The sequence below is a fragment of the Dermochelys coriacea genome, chromosome 25, assembly GCF_009764565.3.
Source record: "Dermochelys coriacea isolate rDerCor1 chromosome 25, rDerCor1.pri.v4, whole genome shotgun sequence".
NCBI classification, from domain to species: domain Eukaryota; kingdom Metazoa; phylum Chordata; order Testudines; family Dermochelyidae; genus Dermochelys; species Dermochelys coriacea.
Window position 1 is genome coordinate 16,214,367 of NC_050092.1, and position 17,609 is coordinate 16,231,975.

A 17,609-nucleotide genomic window follows, 5' to 3' on the forward strand; every position below is an offset into this window, starting at 1 on the left:
ACATAATATTTTAAAAAGGCTTAAAGAAGACTTGAAGTACTTCCATAGTAATTATGCTTATCATAGTTATAGGGCTAGCTGCTTCCCTGGCCCCTTTGTAGTATCTCTATGTGCACCTTTCGACATGCCAGGCCTCATGTCTTCTGGGAGTGGAATTTCACAATTATTCTACTCCTAGACCAGGTCTTGGGCTATAGAACCCTGTGTATGTACTGTTCTTCCCCTAGAAGTCCAACTGAGTTCAGCCTGCAGCTCTTCCCTTTTGGAGTATGTGACCAGTGATATACAATGACGAAACACCTTTCTTAAAGCAAAAAAATGTATTTATTTTGTTGAAGGAACAAACCTTTTAGGAGAAAAGAATTTTAAAATAGCAAAAAGTCTACATGCAAATCTATCTAACTTAAAGGCTTACTATTGCATGATGGTAACCTAGGCAGATCTAACTTCTTCAAAGTGGTTCCTTTGTCTCAGTCCTAGCTCTCCTGAACAACCCTCTCCTGAAGAGTGGCCCTTTTAAGCCCTGTTATAGGCATTTTATTCTCCTGCATTTCTAGACTTTGACCCTTCTGGTCAAAACCAGTAATGTTAGGCTCAGCTGGCAATCAAGCCAGAGTCCTCAGAGCCAGTGGTTCTGGCATTGTCTCTTAACAGCCCTCAAGTATGTGCTGAGGAGTGACTAAGTAAAGGCAATATTGCTTCATGTATAGAGCAGGATTCTCTTCTTGGCTCTGCTACTAGCCTCTGGGTAACCTTGGGCAAGCCATGTCACTGCTCTGTGCCTCAGTTTTCCCCATTTGTAAAATGGGGATAATGATACTGACCTTTAAAAAGTACTTTGAAATCTACTGATGAAAAGTTCTATAAAAGAGCTGAATATTATCTTGAGCCATTCTTTTTCTCTCTGCTTGTTTTTCTTGACAGACTCCTGTCAAGTTAAACCTATACTGTCCTACTGAAAACACCCCAATAACCAGCCAAACATAGCAGGATGTGTCTTTTGCTGTTTCTATGGAAAAAATTGCTACATGTAGCCAAGTTATAAATCTTTGCAAAATCTTAAACTTATTTAATAGAGACTTGTTATTATCCAAACATTCCAGCACTATTGAGCATGCTCCAGTCAGGGTTGACCAGGACTTCTATAACTGCTGCTCCTCCCTGTTCTGTTTACTCAATGCTCCCCCTGCTGGTGCCCAAGCACCATGAAGGAGAAAGTTGCCTGGTTCTAATACAGAAGTGACAAGAGCAGTACTGGTCTGATGGGAGGTACAGGAAATAAGAGGGTGGTAGATTTGGACAAGGAGCTTGAAGGGGGACTGGTGAGGCAATGAACCTGGGAATCAATCAGGAAGGAATGCAGACAGATTGAACCTGGAACCAGCGGAGAAGCATGGGACTGGGAGTGAGAGTGGGTTGCGGGAAGACAGATCAGATGTGGAGCCTAGTGATGGAAGACGAACTGAGGCAAGGAGAAGACTGAGACAAGGAGACTAGGATTGAGAAGTGGGGTGTGGGGGATGACTGTGAGTTGATGAGGAGAGCAGAGTAGGGGACTAGGTCTAGCTGGCCAAGGGACCATGATGAGGTGACTGAGGAATGGAGATGGGGACTGGCTAGGCAAGGAGACAGTCATGGGAATGAGGCAGCAGCACTTGGACAAGTTGCTAGGGGGGAGTAGATGCAATCTTAATGGGGTGTGAGTGAGAGAGGGAAAATAACCCAAGGATGTTTGGCTGTCTCTTTTGGGGGGGGACGGGGGACGGAGGGTTTGCCTGCAGTTTGTTGCTGACACAATGACCAGAAAATCAGAAGTTTCTGTACTGACCATTAACTTGTTTTACTATACTTTGAATACAGTGACAAGTGTCTTCAGACACAAGCGCTGGAGTCCCTCCCAGAGTAAGGAGTCTTAACACCCAGTTACCTGTTCTGTGCATTAGACTACATTGCCTTTTAAAGGTTTAAGGTGTTTAAAAGTGACTGGAGAAGAAACAGCTGACAGGAATCTCTAGAACATAAAAACCCTTGAATTAAAAAAATCTCATCAGTTAATATATGAACAAACAGTTACTAATGCCCCAGTTTTATGTGATTAGTAGAACCTGATTAAGCTAAAATTTAGAAGTGTAAGGAGGCTTAACCTACCCTGACATATTTTTGAAAAGTGTCTGGGGTGACACGTTCAACAAATTTAGCTTTTGTGCGTGAATTTCATGTTATCAGTGGAAATATATTTTAACAAACATGCCAATTTACTGTTAGAACAAACACTTGTTTATTTATTTAAGCTTAACCCTGTCGTAGTCTATTCCATGAAGTACGTATATTCTCTGGTGACTGAAGGTAGAGACTGGAAATCACGATTCCTGCCTGTTACGCTCGGCTCTGCAACTGACCTTGGGCAAGCCTGTTTCCCCAATGGTCTGTACAAATGGGGATATTGTAAAATGTTTTGACACCCTCAGATAAAAGCAACTACGGTCTCATTGTTACGAAGCCGCACAGCATTGTAGCGGGACCTCCTAGTCCCCTCACCTGCGCACTGAGTCCAACCACACGTGTCCTCAGGCCCGGCCAGTTCCCTGCGGTGCCTGCTGATCCCCTCCCCCTCCCTTCGGCGGCGATCGCTCCGTCTTCCCCCGCCCCGCCGGAGTCAGTCAGTGGGAGGAAGATGGCGGCGCTCATTCCCCACAGCCAGCAGGTAATCGGTCTGGCCTGGGCCAGACGCCCCACTAATGGTGGTCGGACCCCGCCGGGGGAAAACTCGGACCGGGGGACAGGGCTCTAGGCGGCGGCTTGGAGCTAGCGAGTTAAACCGGCTTATGGCGGGGAGGAAGCTGGGCCTCATCCGGCGCCGGCGGGTCAGTGCTCGGTGCGGGGCAGGCCCCCAGCTCCCCTCAGCAGCCGGGGCGGGGATGAGCCTTTGGGGAGGGAGCGAGCCGGTCGCTGGGTTGCCGGGGGGTCTTTGAACCCCTTTCCCAGCAGCAGACTCTGAGGTGGACTCTCAGGGAGGGAGGATGCTCGCTTCCTCGTTGAGATGAAGCTCCTTGTTGTTCCTCCCCCCAAGCTGTAGGGCCTGGTATTGAACCACTGTAGTGAAAGGGGCAGTATACTCGTGTGGTGAAGGCACGGGACTAGGCCTCAGGACACTGCTCTGCTGTAGACTCCTGGTGTAACCTTACTTAAGTCAGTTCATTTCTCTACGGGTTAGTTTCCCCATTTATAAAATAGAGCTAGTACTGCTTAGTGCACAGGGATGTTGTGAGAAGTTTTGTTTTTGTTTTGTTTTTTTAAATCTTGAGAAGTGCTTGCATCCTGTTGTGATGAAATGTGGGGGTCATAAGTACAATAGAATGTCTGAGTTATGAGCTGACAATCAACCACATGCTTCATTTAGAACTCAACCTACACACTCAGGCAGCAGCAGAGACACAAAAAAAACCCCAGTACTGGGTTAAATGTAAACTACTAAAAAAAAAAAAAGGGAAAGTAGCTTTTTTTCTGCTGCATAGTAAAACTTCAAAGATATATTAAATCAATGTTCAGTTGTAAACTTTTGAAAGAACCACCATAATGTTTTGTTCAGAGTTACTAACATTTCAGAACCACCAGCAATCTCCCTTCCTAAGGTATTCCATAACTGAGGTTCTAGGCATGGTCGTTAATGACATGGTTGAAAGGCTCATTTCTTCTCACTCCTTATTAGCAGAGTGAGAGAGGGGAGTGGGATAATCAGGATTCTGCAGTGGAGAGAAAAGACCCTGAGCCCTTGTGAAAGGCAGGGTTGTGTTACAGCGTATAGTTTAACAAATTGGACGCATTTTATTTTTAACTCTGATCATAGAAATGTATAGCCAGAAGGGATCTCTAGAAGTCAAAGTACAACCCCCTGTGCTATGGTAGGATCAAGTAAACCTAGACAATCCCTGACATGTTTGTCCAACCTGTTTTTAAAAAACTTCCAGTGATGGGAATTCCACAAACTCCCATAGTAGGCTATTCCAGAGCTTAACTCCATTTATAGTTAGAAAGGTTTTCCCAATATCTTAAAAAAAAAAAAAATCTCTGTTGCTGCAAATTAAGCCCATTACTTTTGTCCCTACTTCTGGTGGACATATAAAGAGGATGTGATCAACTGTTCTCTAACAGCCCTTAACATATTTAAAGCCCGTTTCCTTCCTCCCACCCCTTTCTAAAGGCTAACCATGCCCAGTTTTGTTTTTAAAAAAAAAAAAAAAAAAACAACAACAAACCTGCACACCTTTCCTCATTTTTGGCCTTCTATAATTGTTGTTGCTTTCTGCTCTGGACTCACTCAGTTTCATCCATATCTCTAAGGTGCAGTACATAAAATTGCACACAGTACTCCACTCAGGCCCAATGGAGTGGGACAGTTGCCTCTTAGGTCTTGCATGACACTCCTGTAAATACATCCAAGAATAGTTATCCTTTTTGGAAACTGCATCACATAGTTGATTCATATTCTTTGTGATCCACTAAAACTTCAAAGCCTCACCCATCCTCCTGGAGTTCTCAAAGATAGCTGGTAACAGTTCCAATATTATAATCGGCTGGTTTTTTAAGTACCCTAAGATGAATTTCATCAGGCCCTGCTGACTTGAGTACATCTCACTTATCTAAATATTCTTTAGCCTGTTTTCCTATTTTGGCTTGCATTCCTTCCCCCTTATTGTTAATATTAATTGTGCTGAGTATTTGGTCACCATTAGCTTTTTTTTTTAGTAAAGACAAAGGCAAAATAGGCATTAAACACCTCAGCTTTCTTGATGTCATCAGTTTTAAACTCTCCTTCCCTGCAAAATAGAGAACCTATGCTTTTATTCATCTCTCTTGCTCCTAATGTATTTAAAGAACCCTCTGATTGCCTTTTATGTCCTTTGCTACAGGTAACTCATTTTATGCCTTAGCCTTTCTAATTTTGTTCCTACATGCTTGTGCTATTCCTTTGTACTCCTCCTTAGCAATTTGTCTGTTTCTACTTTAATGACCTGACAATCAAAAAGGAGTCCTACATAAAGAGCTCCTGAGACCCATATCGGCCTCTCACTAGTCTTTCCAGCTTTCCTTTACCTCAGAATAGTTTGTAGTTATGCCTTTAATATTTTCTCCTTGAGAAATTGCCAGCCATTCTGAATTCTCTGCCCTGCCATGGGCCTTACCTACCAGTTCTTTGAGTTTGTTAAAGTGGGGGTAGTTTAAGTCCCCTGACCTTATTCTACTGCTCTCACTCCTTCCTTTCCTTAGAATCCTGAAGTTTATTTCATGATCACTTTCACCCAGATTGCCTTTCACCTTCAGATTTGCTACCAATTTCTCTATGTTGGTCAGAATCAAGTCTAAAAGGGCTGTTCCCTGGTTACTTTCACCTTTTCTGGAACAAGAATGTGTCCAATACATTCCAACAACTACATTACTTTTCTAACAGATGTCTGTGTAATTAAAGGCCCCAATTACTTCCCAGTCTTGTGCTTTGGATATTGGTTTTATAAATGCCTCATCCATCTCCTCTTGAGCATTTGATGGTCTGTAATAACCACTATCATGCCACTTGCCATTATATGCTTACCTAAATTCTTGAATCATGGCATCAATATTTGTTGCTTACATAGTCCTTTCTGTCTGCAAAGCACTTTGCAGACATTACCTAAGTGATTTCTTATGAGGAGATAAATCTACCCAATGTCTTTAAAGTGAAAACCTGTCTTCACCACTTGCATTAGATCAGTAATGTGTTTAGAAAGACAACTGTCATTAGTTTTCCAAGAGTATTTGAATATTTATAGGCAAATCTGATCTAGATTTCAAATGAGGAAGGCACTAGATATTACTAATGGCATTACACATTCCTGGTATTTATCAGCAAGGTTTACAGTTAACTGGGGAGCTCCAGAACCCAAATAAGTAACTAATAAAACATTTCCACTTTATAGTTATTTATTAAGTCTCTCTCCCCACCCCCAGTCCCATGCTCAGGGTTCTATCTTCTCTTGCAGTTTGTGGGACTTCACTTGGATACATAGATCCATGCGGTCTTTGCAACATAATCCTCTCTGGCTTCACATACATTTTAGAAAAATATAAAAAGCTTTCTATTTCACCCCTGAAATTCATGTTCTCTTGTACGAAGCTTTAAAAAGCTCAAGCAACTTGCTGAATTGGGTTTCTGATATAAAGTCAAGTAACTCTTGCTCACTTGAAGTCTGACAAGTTGTATGTAACGATCATTGTGGGAGAAACAGAAATAGTTACCTTGATGAATCTGTTCAGAAGTCGGACTTTTGCAAAATAGTTGTTTGATATTGTTTATCCAACTTACTGTGCCATACAATCTCAAGTGTTCTATGTACTGGCCATGAGTAATAAACCATATTTTAAACTGCTTTTAAGAATGGCAGAGTGAAACTCCAGTGGACTTAAGTCTTCAAACAGTAGGTATCAATCAGTATGCTCAGAATAATTACTTTAGACACATTTTAGTGCTCTGAAGAAATAACGTGGGTCTTTTTAAAGAGAAAACGGTTGATAACTCCTCAGAGTGTGACAAAACACTGTGGAAACATAATTGGCTGTACAACACAATTTACCAAGTGCCTCATTATGGGAGAGTGTTGCTTTCTAGTCCTTTTTTGGGCACAGAACAGAGTCCTTATTGCCCCCAGATATGTTTGTCACTGTTGCTAATTTGCAAAAAGAAAAGGAGTACTTGTGGCACCTTAGAGACTAACAAATTTATTTGAGCCTAAGCTTTCGTGAGCTACAGCTCACTTCATCGGATGCATTTCACGAAAGCTTAGGCTCAAATAAATTTGTTAGTCTCTAAGGTGCCACAAGTACTCCTTTTCTTTTTGCAAATACAGACTAACACGGCTGCTACTCTGAAACCTGTTGCTAATTTGTATTCTTGCTAAGTTTCTAGCAAAGAAAGAATTCCAAAGTTGACTGTGGTTGCAACAAGGCTGTAGTCACACATACCCCAGATGGATAACACAGAATTTTTAAGTGAAAGATGGCAAGCATTCTGTCAATTAATTCTAAACAAAAATATACAAAGGAAGCAAAGGACTGTCCTTGTGGAGGCACTTTGCTTTCATGATTTTGCTTAAACTTTAGGGTAGAATTTTTTTTTCCTATAATTACCCTAATTTTGTGATAAAGCATTTCTGATCTGATAAACAGTATGGCTGACAAGCATCTAAAAGAAAACCCACTAGTGTATAAATACCGTACTAGAAGTTTTTGTGATCTGTATGGATGTTTACAATTTAAATCTGATTAGACTCTGGCCTTTCATATCAAGCTACCATTTGTGATATCTTAGACTTCAGAGGGGAACTTTTTCTTTTGTAGAACTTGGTAGATATAGTACTTGCTAAAGACTCATCTAATAAAGTAGGTAAAACAGTTTTAAAGTGGATTCATAAAATGTACCCCATATGGCAAGTCTCAGATATTTACCATACTAGAAATCCTGCTTTTATATGATTAGTTGCACATGTCTCCTTTGATGTTTGGGAGATAGTTGTTCCAAGTTCTTTTGGTATTATCTCTTTTTAATGCAATTTGTATACGTTACTGAAAGAATAAGTCTTCTTACTGTGGACAGGATGTAGTTCTTTCAACATTAATACATTTTCTAATTAGTTAACAGTGTTATGTAGTTTCCTTGTAAAAGATTTTTTGCCTATACAGAACTGTCAATGCATTACAATTTTATTTAAGGGAATACATATAATTGTAGAGGAAATGAAAGAACTACCTTGAATTTTTATGACAGGTTTCAGAGTAGCAGCCGTGTTAGTCTGTATTCGCAAAAAGAAAAGGAGTACTTGTGGCACCTTAGAGACTAACAAATTTATTAGAGCATAAGCTTTCGTGAGCTACTGCTCACTTCATCGGATGCATCCGATGAAGTGAGCAGTAGCTCACGAAAGCTTATGCTCTAATAAATTTGTTAGTCTCTAAGGTGCCACAAGTACTCCTTTTCTTTTTTCTTGAATTTTTATATTTACTTCAAAATATTTTGGCAAGTCATTAAGTAAAAACCCACCAAAATGGAATACAAAAGAATGGGGGTGGGGAATGTAATATAATTTAAGTATAGTTACATGGAGGCATCCAGAATAAGACTAGACATAAGTGATTGTAAACATTTAAAATGTTGACTCAAATGGGCTGAATTTTTGTTGTTTATACAGAATGCAAAAATGTGAGGTGCTTATAATATATCGTAGATTCATAGATTCATAGATACTAAGGTCAGAAGGGACCATTCTGATCATCTAGTCTGACCTCCTGCACAGCGCAGGCCACAGAATCTCACCCACCCACTCCTATGAAAAACCTCACCCGTGTCTGAGCTATTGAAGTCCTTAAATCATGGTTTAAAGACTTCAAGGAGCAGAGAAGCCTCCCTCAAGTCAACCATGCCCCATGCTACAGAGGAAGGTGAAAAACCTCCAGTGCCTCTCCAATCTGCCCTGGAGGAAAATTCCTTCCCGACCCCAAATATGGCAATCAGCTAAACCCTGAGCATATGGGCAAGATTCACCAGCCAGATACTACAGAAAATTCTTTCCTGGGTTACTCAGATCCCATCCATCTAATATCCCATCTCAGGGGATTTGGCCTATTTACCCTGAATATTTAAAGATCAATTACTTACCAAAATCCCATTATCCCATCATACCATCTCCTCCATAAACTTATCAAGTAGAATCTTAAAACCAGATAGATCTTTTGCCCCCACTGCTTCCCTTGGAAGGCTATTCCAAAACTTCACTCCTCTGATGGTTAAAACCCTTCGTCTGATTTCAAGTCTAAACTTCCTGGTGGCCAGTTTATACCCATTTGTTCTTGTGTCCACATTGGTGCGGAGCTAAAATAATTCCTCTCCCTCTCCTGTATTTATCCCTCTGATATATTTATAGAGAGCAATCATATCTCCCCTCAACCTTCTTTTAGTTAGGTTAAACAAGCCAAGGTCCTTGAGTCTCCTTTCATAAGACAAGTTTTCTATTCCTCGGATCATCCTAGTAGCCCTTCTCTGTACCTGCTCCAGTTTGAATTCATCCTTTTTCAACATGGGAGACCAGAACTGCACACAGTATTCTAGGTGAGGTCTCACCAGTGCATTGTCTAATGGTACTAAAACCTCCTTATCCCTACTGGAAATGCCTCTCCTGATGCAGCCCAAAACCGCATTAGCTTTTTTCACAGCCATATCACATTGGCAGCTCATAGTCATCCTATGATCAACATATCAGTAATGTTCCCAGTAAATGAAGGTTTGTTACATTGTACCTTCTGTTTTATACAGTCTAAGGTTCCAGTTCTGCAAAACATGTGCTTAATTTTAAGCACGTGAATAGTTGCATTAATTTTAAATCAGTAGGGCTTTGTGTTTAAAATTAAGCATGTACATGAGTGTTCACAGGATCAGGGCCTAAAAGCATGCATATAAAATGAAATCTCAATGCTATATCAAAACAAAGTGGTGGTGATACATAATTAAATTTATCAAAGGGTATTTTTTACCTTACCAGCACTCTGCCAACTATTAGCTTGCCAAAGAAAAATTGACAGACCGTTTCCATCTTTCCACAAATATGCACATACACCTCCAAAAATGGTCAAAGTGAAGGATGAGCAATATTCATTTGTGCACCAATCATAACTCATTTCAGGTTTCAGAGTAGCAGCCATGTTAGTCTGTATTCGCAGAAAAGAAAAGGAGTACTTGTGGCACTTTAGAGACTAACAAATTTATTTGAGCATAAGCTTTCGTGAGCTAGGGAACTATGTACTATTGGAAAGCCAGGATTCTTCCCTTCTTAGTGGCACATCAAGCACTTGCTTCTGATTCTGTTAAGACACAAGACATGTGCGCACACACCCATGTGCGTAAATATTACAGGCAGTGCTTCCACCTATACTTCAGGTTGCCTGACATTTCCCCTTATAAGACCCTGTTTTCAATTGCCTACATCTTTGCAAATTTTTAAATATTTGGCTTAGAATTTCCCATGTCAAGTATCTGCCTCAGCCTGCATATTTTAAGAAATTTTCAACAAAAATGGTTCAGCCATTTCTGAGGAAATGTGGGAGGTGGGGGAAAAATGTCATTTTGCCCATGATTATAAAACAAAAAAACGCACAATCTTACTGTTTTCTTGAGAAGCTGTAGTGCTAGTGTGCCTCCAGGAGCTTGAAATTTTGGCAAGGGGTTGCCTTTGTGTCAGGGATGAACATTTTGCTATTCTCATGGGGGAAAATAAAAGCCCAAGTTTGGCCATCTTAGACTCGGGGAGGGGGAATCTAAGTTTGCATATGCGCAGTAAAGACTGGCCTCTAGATTCTCTGAATATTCTGTCTGTATCAAGCATGCACCAACCTAGGACTACATGGACTGAGCAGGACTTTCCTGCCACTTGTTGCAGGTCATTATGTCACAGACCACCAGAACTGAGACTATGGAGACTCACTCTCTTGTTCTCTCAACGTTCCCTCTGGGGAACAGGCACTCAGGCAGCATGGAGGAGGAAACAATTTGATTAGAATAGAGAGAATAAGCCAGAACTACGGAGGAGGGGCAGGTGTGGCAGAGGGAGCAGATTGGGACAAAGTTTGGCAAGGGGCAGATTTAGGATTGTGACCTAAGGGGAGGAGAACTGGGCGCTGAGTTGGACCGATACTGGCTGGGCAATGAGACTGGGGAGGGAAGACTCAGTAGGACAGCCCAGAAGGGAGACATGGACTAGCATGAAGACCCTCAGTGGTGGAGACTGGAGTGGACTAGGTGAGGAGACTAGGACAAGAAGCTGATGGGGGAGAGAGACAGTACAGGGACAGGGTGGAGGGGATGTGACAGAATGTGTTAAGCGTGGGGGAACAGGAACAGAAGGGTCAGTCCCCTCCAAAATTTGGAATGAGCCAAAGATCGAGTCTCACTGTTGCTCTGTGGTCATAAATTTTTGTGGAAACCCTTTGCAAAATGGGTCTCATCCTCCACTAGTGACAGATTCATGAAGAGGATGTCAACTTATTAATGCTATCACTTACTCTTTTCAGATTAGCAGCCGTGTTAGTCTGTATCCGCAAAAAGAAAAGGAGTACTTGTGGTACCTTAGAGACTAACAAGTTTATTTGAGCATAAGCTTGAAGTGAGCTGTAGCTCACTTCATCGGATGCATTCAGTGGAAAATACAGTGAGGAGATTTATATACACAGAACATGAAACAATGGGTGTTACCATACACACTGTAAGGAGAGTGATCGGGTAAGGTGAGCTATTACCAGCAGGAGAGTGGGGGAGGGGGGAAACCTTTTGTAGTGATAATCAAGGTGGGCCATTTCCAGCAGTTGACAAGAACCTCTAGCTTAAGTGGCAGAGGTCTGTGGTGTGCAAAATTTCAGCCCTACTGGTGATCTGTGAGGGTGCTACCTATGATTCCACAGGATGGAATTTGTTTTTCGGTTTGCTTTTTTAAAAACCTACATAATTACAAACACACAGGAGGGCTGAATTAAGATTGCAGAGGAAACTTAATTCTGGCTTTTAACTTTTGAGTGTTACTTCATACTTTTAATGTAGTTTGTGTGATATGTATGTACAACATACAAATAAAATAGGGATTGTATAATCAAGAAATATGCAGCTGTGAATTTAATCACTTTGAACATGTCAGCATGCCCTATTACGTTTTGCTCTGGTAAAGTGTTGATGTTGTGGTGAAAACTTGTCTACAGAAGTCACTGGACAGGCGGTTTGGAGAAAGCAGATATAGGTTAGAGAGAAAAGGCACAAACCATAGTTCTGATTTGAATGATGGCATTTTAAACATTGCCTAATTTAAGTGTGTGGGAATTTCTTTATATAAATTGCTATTTTAAAAATTTGCATGCATTGTGTTTTCATTTTTAAATGGTTAATGTGCCCAGGGACGGAGCTGTTTGCTCCAGACAGTTTCTCCTCAGTTTCTATATTATGCTCTATTCAGTGAATATTGACATTGTAACCCTCTACAAACTTCTGCCCAAATAAAATGTTCCATCTCTTGTGTATGATGCAAGCATTTTCATTGTTTTGATCTAGTCAGCCAGAAGTCTGGAAAACTAAACAATTATTCTCCAGTTCTTTGACTGTAACAGGTTATACTTACCTTTCACGAGCACCCCCTGGCCAAGTGCATGTGCCTGCACTCTATTTGTAGTGGTCTTCTGTGGCTCAGTCCTCCAGCCAAGTTATACACATTCTGTCAGAGATAAAAGCTTCACAAACCCCTTTCAAAAAGAAAAGGAGTACTTGTGGCACCTTAGAGACTAACAAATATATTTGAGCATAAGCTTTCGTGAGCTACAGCTCACTTCATCGAATGCATCTGATGAAGTGAGCTGTAGCTCACGAAAGCTTATGTTCAAATAAATTTGTTAGTCTCTAAGGTGCCACAAGTACTCCTTTTTCTTTTTGCGAATACAGATTAACACGGCTGCTACTCTGAAACCCCTTTCAGGGTATGAGTCCAGCAGCAGCTTCTCTCAGTGCCTTCTGTGATGTTTCTCTGTTTGTCCCTGCTCTGGGCTAGAGCAGCACCCCAGGGCTCCTTCCCTGGAGGCAGTGTCTTCACTCTCTCAGGGCCTTTCTGGCCCAGCTCTTCAGCTGGGTCACAACAGTTTAGTTCCCCTTCTGGGGTGCCTCAAAGTCCAGGCCACTTTTTTTTGGGGAGGGTTGGGTGGGTAGAGACCAACACCAGCCTCTATGCCAGGTCCCAACCCAGGGGCCCTATAGATAGCAGCCATTCACAATGTCTCTTTAAATAAACTAGGTGACTGCTATAATTCTCTGGGCCACTATCCTATGAAATGCATCCGATGAAGTGAGCTGTAGCTCACGAAAGCTTATGCTCTAATAAATTTGTTAGTCTCTAAGGTGCCACGGGTACTCCTTTTCTTTTTGCGAATACAGACTAACACGGCTGCTACTCTGAAACCTATCCTATGATTGCCACACATTCTTCATCCTTACCTCAGGGCCTTGTCTTTATGAAGTCCTAGCAACCAAGCTGGAGCACCATCTACTCTCCTTCAACTCTAACAGGGAACTGAACTCACTCTGGCCCTGCAGCTCTTCCTATCCTGACCTGCTTGGCTACTTCCCACACAGCCGATGTAGACCTCTCTACTGCCCTTTTCTGGGGCAGGGTGTGGCAGGCCCATAAGGCCTTGTCTGCCCTATCACAATAACTTTAAGTGTTGGGAAGGCGGGGGGGGGGGGGGGAAAGAAGCTATACACAGTTTAAAACTGTCTGCTGCTTTTGAATAACACAACGTTAATGTTAAAAAAAAAAATCTAAACTCTTAAGTCACTAGTGTTACAGTTCTCATGGTAATGTTAATTTCGTTACATTGCATATGTTTATCTCATACTTATGTTTCTGTATCCCAATCCTGCAAAATGGGTTCATGCAGGCAGACTTCTGTAACTCAGGATCAGGGTTAAATATGAATATTAAACTTTATTGTTGAGAGCTTTCTGTAAGCATGTTGTGTGTCCAATTAACAATACAATCAGAACCCTAATTTTTAGATTCAGAACTTTAAGGCATTAAATTTGTAACAATATTAGAATATATGTTTTTGTCTTTTAAATATATAATATTAGTGATACTGAAATAATAATTTAAATTAATTGGTTTCATATCAGGATGTGCTTTTTTGACATTCCCTGATAGTGGAATATGTTTGATCATGGTCCATTTTTGCTTTTCTCATTTTTTATCCCACCCACCAACCCTTTTTGTTTTTTAGCTTTCCACTGGGAATCCATTGTATGAGACTTATTACAAACAGGTATGTTTTTAATACTTTTTTTTTTTAATTGTTTTTCCCCTTTGTAAGTCTAGTTTCTTGCAGTGTTCCCTCTGCTGTGTGGTAATATTGCTCAATTATTGGGTGGGTAAGGAACAGGAGAATCTCCATTCTCCACTTTTGCTTTTGTAGCTGACATACTTAAGTCAGTTAATTTTTGTTTTCCAGGTAGATCCAACATACACAGGGAGAGTTGGGGCTAGTGAAGCTGCACTGTTCCTTAAAAAATCAGGTCTTCCAGACATTATCCTTGGAAAAGTAAGTTAAGTATGTGTGCGTTTATATGGGGATACATATACATTATACAGTATTTTTTGTGTGCATTATGATCACAGCTGGTATTGAGTGAATGTGGATGTGGTTTGCTAGAGAGAGTGTGCAATACAGTGCACATCTGATTTTTCTGAACTCCAGGTTACCTGTAGATTGGTTGTTACTCCCTTGGTTGCACTGACTAAAGCTCTGCTTCTGTGGATATTTTAAGAGCCCCAAAAAGTTTATAACACACAAGATAAAACAGTTCAGTATAAGGAAGATGAGGGGATAATTAATAAGGTCATATAAAGAATTGGTTGAAGAGCAAGCACCTTGTCAATGAGATTTTTCTATGCACATGAGACAGCATCTTAGAAGGCACAAAGATTAGAGTGGAAAGAGGAGACAAAGGGACTAAGCAGTCAGACAAGATGACTGAGAAGAGTGTAGGTAGCAGTAAGGGGAACTGGGAACAGAGATATTGAGATATATGGATGAGGAAAAGGAAACTGAAAATGAAGGGAAGAGACAGGAATCCACCAATGCAGGGATCCAAAGAGGGGGAGATGTATAGGAAGCAGTGGAGGAGGAAAATGTGGACAGACGGGCTGGGAGAGGTGTGATTCTGTGAGGCCAGACAAGAGATTGTTAATCAAGGTGGGAGATGGCCAGGGTTTGGATAAATGTTTTAATGGTGGAGGCTATGAAGAAAGTGTAGATTCTGAAGATATGTAAAAGAGAAGTAACCAGTTAATCACATCATTTATTGGACTACTGGAAGGCGCTTAGATACCGTGATGATAAGGGTGATATAAGAACCTATTGAGAGAGAAAGAGACTAGCTGTGATGAGGAATGAATTAAAGATGACAGTGATTGATTAGAGATTACACAATAAGATTTTAAATTACTAATTTTAAAACAAAATATTAGAAAATCTGTTTCTCCTTCACTTACCTCCATAACTTATCTGTCATGAGTTCAGGATTATTGGGAGGGAGTGGGGGTTCCTCTCTACAACTGCAGGCTAGGGAGTGCAGGAAAATGCTAGATCACTGTTCTGTGTATGTTGGTTATGATGTGATCTCTAATGCAAGAGAAATTCAGATTGTAGGACGTAAGGGCCTGATCCAAAGGTCTTTAAAGGTAATGGACAGACTCCCATTTACTTCAGTGGAGTTTGCATCTGGTTTTCTGGGAAGAAGGATTTGATTTTAAAATAAAGAGCACTTTCTTTTTTACATATACAGCAATTTGAGGTTTAAAATTTTTAAAGCAAATTTGCAGTTCAAATGTTGAAATATAAAACAAACAATTCAAGTACTAATGTTTTCTATTTGAGCTTTCCAAGATAAATTACTTACAAAAATACATGTTATCATGATTTTTGTTTCCACAGATATGGGATCTGGCTGACCCAGAGGGTAAAGGGTTCTTGGATAAACAGGTATATAAAATGTGTAGTGAACATGAACATAAATCTATCATATAACCATACACACTTTGGCCCTGATTCAGGAAAGCATCCTGATTCAGGATAGTACTTAAGTTCCATTGATGTTACGCATGTGCTTACATGACTTACTGCCTAAAGGCCTTTTTCAGTGCTCCTCATACCCAGATATGTATCTGCTATTCTAAACGAATTTAGTTAAAATGATTTCATATGGATAATCTGGAGATATTTCCATTAATTATTTATTATATTTTTCTGTCATTTCTTATTTGACAAAATAAAGGCACGTGTGACAGGGCGCAGTCCTTTTCTACTGTCTTCTCATTCAAATGGCTGTAATACCTCCAGTTTGTAAACACCAACATGTAGTTTATTTGTGTTTATCTCAACAACCACCCATTTACAGTCCCATGCAGCAATTCTGTTTATAGTGACATACAAACATCATCCACGCAGAAATCTCCCTTTACCCTGGCCCTGCCTGTCCTCTCCAACCCTTTCTCTTTCTCTCATTTCTCCCTTATACTTCTTTCCTGTGCCTTTCTACTCTTCCAGTTAGTGAATAAATAGCTCCTTAGCTCCCTGAGCTTAGACTGATCTAGTAATTAGCCCCTGCTTCCCTCAATCAGGCCCTTCACTGGGAAAAACAAATTGGACTTACAGTGACTGCTGCTGCTGATTCTCAGCACTCTGTCACAATTTATTAAAAATACTCTAGGTATTTAACAAAAATTATGAAAATTAACTAATCAAATACTCTAGCAAATATGGGCATTTGACAACAATTTGATATGATTAAAGTCCAAGAAATTGAAAAAAAAATTGAAGGTGAACTTCAAAGTATTAAGAAAATGTTTTAAAGATTATTTAATATCACAAATCACCAACAGACCATTTAAGCTTAAAAGACAAATACATACATTAAAATATATTTAAAAAGCAATTTCTATCACTCACTTGCCAGATTTTGAGTTCAGGATTGTGTGTTTCCATTGCAAAGGCAGAACAGGGAATGCAACTGTATGCTGGCAGCTCCTATGGGTGTTTGTAATGGCATCAGTTTTTGGAAGAAAGTCGCAAAATCTGAACTCAGGACTTGACAAATAAATGAATGAAGAACGGCTTTTCAAATTTCATTTTAAAATGTAATGGCTAGGTCTACCCATATATTGTTACTGATTTGGGATATTAAATAGCTTTTGCAGGTTGTGGGGTTTGGGTTTGTTAAACAAAAACTTAGTTCATTTTTAAGAAAAAGTGTTTGGCAACAATGGTTTAATTGTGGGAAAGCATTTTTTAGAATGTATACCATTGATTGGGTTTCTTTCCTTAAGCCAAAAAGGCTATACATAAAGTTGTTGCAAAGTCTCCTTTTCTTTTCTTTAAAAACCCAGCTGTAGAAATAAATAAAGGTAGAAATGAATGGAAGGGGTGGGAGTGTGAGAGCAATTAATTTAACATCTCCTCAAATGTGGTTTCATCATTTAAGCAATGGTATCTGAATAGTATCGTTAAAAACAATATACCGATTATCGTGCTTAAAAACAGTGAGTTAGATTGCTTGTTTTTTTAACAGAATGCCCTGCATTTACTTGTTGTGTTTGAATTTGTAGGGTTTCTATGTTGCATTGCGACTCGTAGCATGTGCACAGAATGGCCATGATGTTAACTTGAGCAATCTAAACTTGACTATACCACCTCCTAAATTTGTAAGTGATATTTTAAGTTTAGAACTGAAACTTAAAATGAAAACTTGGGAAATCTTTTCTACTTTACAAATTAGTCTCATAATAGTTACAGGACATAAATTGTAAGCTCTTTGGGTCAGGGATTGTCTTTTTTTTCTGTGTTTGTACTGCGCCTAGCACAATGAGGTCCTAGTTAGTGACTAGGCTCTTAGGTGCTACAATAATACAAATAAATAATAATAATAATAATAACAATAATACAACATTTAAAGTTTTTTCTATTTGGATAAGATACGCAAGAGATTGTTTTTCTTTTCAGTATAA

The 17,609-nt window shown here is 40.1% G+C and overlaps 1 protein-coding gene across 1 annotated transcript in view; it reads left to right on the forward strand.

The window, feature by feature from the left end:
* Nucleotides 1-2,656: 2,656 nt before the first annotated feature.
* The window catches only part of EPS15L1 (epidermal growth factor receptor pathway substrate 15 like 1), an 86,799-nt gene continuing 71,846 nt past the window's right edge, over nucleotides 2,657-17,609 (forward strand). The window contains 5 exon segments of the mRNA XM_038384494.2: nucleotides 2,657-2,704; nucleotides 13,828-13,869; nucleotides 14,056-14,145; nucleotides 15,541-15,588; nucleotides 17,211-17,306. Coding sequence (XP_038240422.1) covers nucleotides 2,675-2,704; nucleotides 13,828-13,869; nucleotides 14,056-14,145; nucleotides 15,541-15,588; nucleotides 17,211-17,306 — 306 coding nt within the window. The 5' untranslated portion in view covers nucleotides 2,657-2,674.